Source organism: Geosmithia morbida (assembly GCF_012550715.1).
Source record: "Geosmithia morbida isolate 1262 chromosome Unknown scaffold_26, whole genome shotgun sequence".
In the NCBI taxonomy this organism is placed as follows: domain Eukaryota; kingdom Fungi; phylum Ascomycota; class Sordariomycetes; order Hypocreales; family Bionectriaceae; genus Geosmithia; species Geosmithia morbida.
Window position 1 is genome coordinate 105,465 of NW_023336213.1, and position 6,109 is coordinate 111,573.

Below are 6,109 nucleotides of genomic sequence, written 5' to 3' on the forward strand. Positions count from 1 at the left end.
TTTTTATTTTTTCATTTGTTTTTCACTGTGGATCTCTCTTCTTACAACTAATACCATTAGTAGTCTTCTTTTTTTCATCTTGATTTTTTCCTCCCCCCCCCCCCAGATCCTCCTCCCCTGTCCCCTGCCATCATCGCGACTACCACCTGGCGATGGAAGATCAATGTCACTGTCACCCTATCATTGGCCCAACAACACCAGGCAGCCGTCTCCGCCCTTGCTCTTCCTGGTGTTATGCAGATGACCATGTATCTCATCAGACCCTTATTACCACCTTGCGCACGAGACTCTCTTCTCTTGTCAGCAGTTACTCGGCGGCTGGCTGCTGAGCTTCCCTCCTACCAAGGGCACTCACTGCATACGATTCTTCGACTTTGGAAACTCCGGAAGAGTATAAGCTCAACGCAGCGGTAGTGATGTTTATTGCTGCTGATAGTGAGTGGCCTGGCAGACTGACCCTAGCCCCTTCATGGTGTGGCTGCTAGTAGGAGGAGCAGAAGCACTCGGGCCCGTGATACGTGCTGAGGATGGTATTACATCAGCAGATGTAGACGAGGATACGCGTACAGCACGCAGTGAATTGTAAGAGAGATAAATGCAACTGATGCTTTGTATATACCAAGAGGCCATGACTTATATACACATTCCACCAACCTCGTATCATGAAACCCAGACCAGCATCATCAAGATCATCTCGAAACAACAACAACGACAACAACAAGAGTACGAGTAAGAAGAGAGAGAGGGGGAGAGAGGGGGAGAGAGAGGAAAGTAGAGTGAAGAAAGAAGATTGAAAAAGAAGAGGAGGGGAAGAAGAGGGGAAGGAAGAAAGGAGATCATATAAACATGTCAAAATCATGTCAAGACGACATCTCGAAATATGCGAGAGTAGCACAAAACATGTTCATGTTATCCTGAACCTGGACGATACCCTTACCCTGGCTGGAGATGATGTTGGCGCTGGCCTTTGTGCTGACGCCGTAGAGCCCGACGTCGGACCCCTGTATGTCGACCATGTGGACCTGGCAGTCCTCGGTCTCTAGGCAGTCCTGGTCGTAGTTCTCGAAGAAGGAGTACATGCCCCCGCCGTAGAAGAGGATGTCGCTCGAGTCGTGGATGCGCAGGCCCCAGGTCTTGGGGCAGGTCTTGTCGGCGTCGCCGCAGTAGGAAGAGAAGTCGGGGTCGTAGTAGTCCGCGTTGACCTTGAAGGGCGTGTTGGCGTCCGGGTTGGACTGGAAGTAGGCCGTCTCGGTCTGTATGACGGTCATGTAGACGTTCCGGGCGGCCTGGAGGTGGTAGTTGTACAGGACCGAGTGCTCGGAGGCGGTGCCGAACAGCCAGGCCGCCTTGGTCGACTCGATCAGCAAGCCGCGGCCGTTGTAGATGTTGATCTGGTTGTGGTCGGCCAGGTCGAGCTCGTGGTCCGACACCCACAGCCACGTGTTCTCCATGTAGATGGTGGACGAGTTGGTCACGTGCATCATCAGGAAGGCGCCCTCGCACTCCGGGTTGGCCGTCGTTGTCGAGTTGGGCGTCTTGGAGCACTTGTCCGACTGCAGGTCGGTGCCGGCCGACCCGCCCACGCGGAAGTGCACGTCCCACAGACCGGTGGAGCCCTTATCGGTGCCCTCGACGTTCCACTCCATCAGGATGGCCCCCGGCTGGGGGCCCTGCGTCTCGAGCATCAGGTCCGACATCTCCACCGCGCCCACGTCCCCGGGCTTGCCGACCTTGAACACGGGCTTGGGGTTGGCCTGGTCCTTGAAGTTGGTGTCGCCCCCGGCCATGATCAGCGGCCAGATCTCGCCCACCACCTTGATGTTGGGCGGCACGTTGACCGTGTCGGTGACGATGTAGGCGCCGTGGGGGAAGAAGGCGATCTCGTCGTCGGCCAGGCTGTCGAACGTCTTCTGGATAGCGGCCGTGTCGTCCGTGGTGCCGTCGCCCTTGGCGCCGTTGGACTTGACCGAGATGAACTTGTCGGCTGCCACGTCGGCGTACTGCGGCTTGCTGCGCGTGAAGATCTTGCCGTCGTCGCCGAGGAGGGCGTCGGGCTTGGCCGCCGCCCCGGCGTGGATGGCCTGCACCGACGAGCCGGTGGCGCCCTTGTAGGTGCGGCCCTGGATCCATGAGGCCACGACCTGGTTGCCCTCCAGGACGGTCCTGTCCGTGCCGAAGTTCTTGACCGCCACGGGCACCTGCTCCGAGAAGTCGACGTTGTCGAGGATCAGGGTGCCGTTGGACCCGGTCTGGTCCGGGTCGTACAGCGTCAGGATGCCGACGGGCGTGTTGGAGAACTTGGCGTCCTGGACGATGACGGACCCGACGTTCTGGGCGCCGGCGTCGCCCGACGTCAGGTTGAGCCCGGCGCCGCAGCCGTTGACGGTGAGGCCGTGGAAGTTCCAGACCCAGTTCCACACCTGGTAGATGGCCGTCTTGCAGTTGTTGAACTCGAGGTTGCGCGCCGTGAACTGCTGGCTGCCCAGGAAGGCGCCGTAGTTGCCGCCGTTGAAGACGAGGTCGGTCATGAAGCCGCCCGACCCGTTCTCCATGAAGATGCCCTGCTGCTGATTCTCGGGGCTGTCGTCCTGGACCATGTCGAACTGGATGTTCTGCAGCGACGTGGCCTGCGCCACCTGCCAGTGGATGCCGGCGCCCTTGGACATGGGCATGCCCGTCAGGTCGATCTTGAAGTTGCGGATCTGGCGAAAGAAGTTGTTCTGGTTGGTGAACCAGTTGCTGTTCTGGTCGCCGTAGGGGTTGGCGTCGATGACGGCCATGCCCTCGAAGTCGGCGGTGGCCTTGAGCGTCGGCAGGTCGGAGAGGTCGCCCACCATGTGCGTGTAGTAGTACTGCACCAGCGGGGCCGACACCATGTAGGTGCCGGCGGGGAAGTAGACCAGGGCGGGCGTGGTGGTGGTGGAGTCGCAGCCCTCGCCGCAGCGGTTGCCGCCGTCGGTGATGGCCTTGTTGATGGCGGCCGTGTCGTCGGTCGAGCCGTCACCGGTAGCGCCGTAGTCCTTGACGTTGCGGAAGATGGGGTAGTCGTCCGCCACGGAGCCGAAGGGCACCTTGCCGGTGCGCTCGATGTTGGCGAACCACCATGTGCTGTCGGCCGCGGCCGAGACGTCGCTGCCGCCAGTAGCGGCAGACGTCTGGACCGTGGCAGCACCCAGAACCTCCGGGCCCATGAGGCCAAGGGCCAGCAGAGATGTGCCGACAAAGGTGGAGAGGGCCTTCATGTTGTTGTTTTTTCTTCTTCTCGCTGCTCTGTATGTTTCCTTGTTGTAGACCAGCTACGTGAGGTGTGAGAGATGTCTCTCGGGAGCTAAGAGTGCGAAATGTCTGTGATGTAACTTATCAGAGATGAGCTTGGGGACTTTTGGGGGAGAGTTTTATATATATGTATATATATATATATATGTATGTATGTATGTATGAGGCAAGGGTCTCGATTCCTGCTTCTGATGGGATAGGTGACAATATGCTCACCTCTCGATCATGTGAAGATGAAGTGATCGAGGGCGAGGGGGGGAGGCAAGGTGATTCTGTGGTGTATGGGGAGGAGGTGCGCGTGCAAGAGAAGCAAGATGGTGGCCATGAGAGAAGTGAGCGTGCCGTCTCTTTTTTAAAACCCGTGCTCGTGTACGGGAGAGGAGGCTGGGGTGGATGAATGGAAGGAGAGTGGGAAGAGAATAATGTGAATTGTGGGTGAAGAGTGAATCATGGTGAATGGAGGTGAGTGAGTAATGGTGGATTGGGGGGGGGGGCGTGATGGTGATGGTTATGATCAAGGTGTGTGAGCTGAGAAGGGCAAGTATAGGGGAAGAATATGATGACGAGGTTGGTGTAGCGTTGCATTGCAATACACACGGCACATGCAGTTGTTATCGCAACTGCCACCCGGCAGTAGCAATAGTGATAATAGTAGCGAGGGCGGGAGGGAGACAGACAGAGAAGGAGAAAAAGAAGAAGCAGGAAAAAAGAGGTGGTGGATGACTTTGGATGGCACGTTGAAGGCGGGTCACGATGGGGTTTGATGTCTCAGTGGCATCTCGACTTACCAAAAGGGAATGACGTAGAGGGGCGGAGGCCCTTGAAAAGAGAGTGACTCTCTTGCGTGTGTAAGGGAGAGGCGACAGAAAGGACAGGACAGGAAAACAGAATGAAGGTGAAGAGAGGGGAGAAGATGAAGAGAGGAGGAGGGAAGGGAAGGAAAGGAAAGGGAGAAGACGGGAGGGAGAAGAGGGTTATTATGGTGAGAATGCGGTAGGGAGCTTTACGGGGGTCAACATTCTACGGGTTGATGTTACTTGGTAGTGAAGTAGCATCACTGCTAGAGTAGAGGAGTGATACCCGATGATATTTACTATCTGTGCAAGTCTCCATAAGCGTAACCGCCAGGTATCACTACGTTAGCAGCGTAAGGGAGTGAGAGAGTGACAGCCATGGAAGCGGGTATACCGACGAGTGGTAGATTGAGAGTCACCTTGAATTGAGGGCAGATGAGCGACTGGGACAGTAACTGGCATGGATCTGCGGTGAGAAGCTTTGCACTGTTCATACCACCTACAGGCTACAGGAAGAGCAAGAATAGGGGAAAGGTCATGGTGGTCCTAAAAAAGGGCCAAGCAATATGAAACGATTGGATGGCAAGACCTGGCAATCCCGAGCGATGTTTTCTTCTTCTTGTGTCGTTTCAAAAGAGTAGCGCCTGTTTGCCTGCCTGCCTGAGAAGTGGAGAAGAGGCAGGGGTCCCAAATTCGAGATGCCAGCTTTAGCCCTCGAGGGAGCAAAGCAGGTTGTGTGTGTATGTGTGTGTGTGTGTGTGTGTGTGTGTGTGTGTGTGTGTTGTGGATGAAGGATACATGTGCTTGCTCCTCCTACCTAATCGGGATGATGCGTATTCTCTAGAAGAAGATGAAAGAAGAAGGAGAAGGAGAGGAGGGAAGAGAAGAGAGAGGACAGGTACTCTGTGTATTCAGTCCTACGTAATAAGAAAACTAGAATAGAGAGAGAGAGCCCCGTGGTGGAATGCTTGTCACGCGCCTAAAACCGCAGACACGATGCAGAATGTTTCAGGCAAGAGCGTGACTGACCAGTGGTTCCTACCCGATGTCATTGTCGAGCCAGCCACAAACAGGACTCTTCTGACTAGAAGGTAACAAGGTGGCATGATATCCCTGCCTACCTTCCTCTACAGCTCACTTCCCTCGTAAAGTAAAATAAAGATTGTTTCGTCTGTTAGACAGCAGAGTAGTATTCATAGCCGTACCATGTTTCCTTTCATACTAATCTGTATTGCTCGTAATGTGTACGTACTGATACTACTATTACTGTTTTTTACTTACTATTATTACCTGTACTCTGTAGAGTATCATCATTATTAGTAATATTACCAACTTTTCCCCGATTTACCAGATATTAAGTGGGACCTCGCCATCACTTACAAGTGCATGTATGGCCTGATTACAGCGTTACTATAGGCTACTCGTACATTACTCATGTTTGTATCGTACCTGCAGGAGCAATTCCTCGTTCCTTCCTCGATGCTCGGCATTTGTGTCTAATTCGGGAAGGCAGGTCTCTTCCCTCTCTCTCTGCCTCTCTCTCTCTCTCTCTCTCTCTCTCTCTGCCTCTCCTCTCTCTATAAACAAGATATTTACATCCCATCACCTGCCTCTGACAAGAATATCATATATATGTAAATGGCTGGATCATGACCGAACTCATATGACTGTACAACGTCGTACCCGTCCATCGTACTCGTACGTCGTGACAACCCATCTGATCTGATCTGCATGCTGCACTACATGCATACATTTGAACTGAATTACTAATAGTACCTTAGCTGCTGCTGCTGCTGCTGCTGCTAATGCATGCATGTATATCGTCTACAGTCTGTGATACGTCATCGGTCTGCACAAGTCGAGAGATTCTGTCACGCACAGTTACCGACTTCGCAGTCCCGACTCACCGTCCCGACTCCCAAGCACTCACGATTGCGGGGAAGATTACTACGAGTATTCCCAATTGACCCCCTCCCCTCCTTCACCTTCACTTCGGTTCACTCCTGACTTACTCTTATCGATCGAGAATCCTCTGCACG

The 6,109-nt window shown here is 54.2% G+C and overlaps 2 protein-coding genes across 2 annotated transcripts; both read right to left on the reverse strand.

Annotated features, from left to right (window-relative positions):
- Window positions 1–860: 860 nt before the first annotated feature.
- GMORB2_4804 (Glycoside hydrolase family 55) lies at window positions 861–3,242 on the reverse strand (the record flags this gene model as incomplete). Its single annotated transcript, XM_035466778.1, has 1 exon — window positions 861–3,242. The coding sequence occupies one exon, from the start codon at window positions 3,240–3,242 to the stop codon at window positions 861–863; it is 2,382 nt and encodes a 793-aa protein (XP_035317937.1).
- Window positions 3,243–3,328: 86 nt separating this feature from the next.
- GMORB2_4805 (uncharacterized protein) lies at window positions 3,329–5,122 on the reverse strand (the record flags this gene model as incomplete). The annotated part of the gene is made up of 2 exons (XM_035466779.1): window positions 3,329–3,356; window positions 5,046–5,122. 2 exons carry the CDS (start codon window positions 5,120–5,122, stop codon window positions 3,329–3,331), a joined length of 105 nt encoding a protein of 34 aa, XP_035317938.1.
- Between the last annotated feature and the right edge of the window lie 987 nt (window positions 5,123–6,109).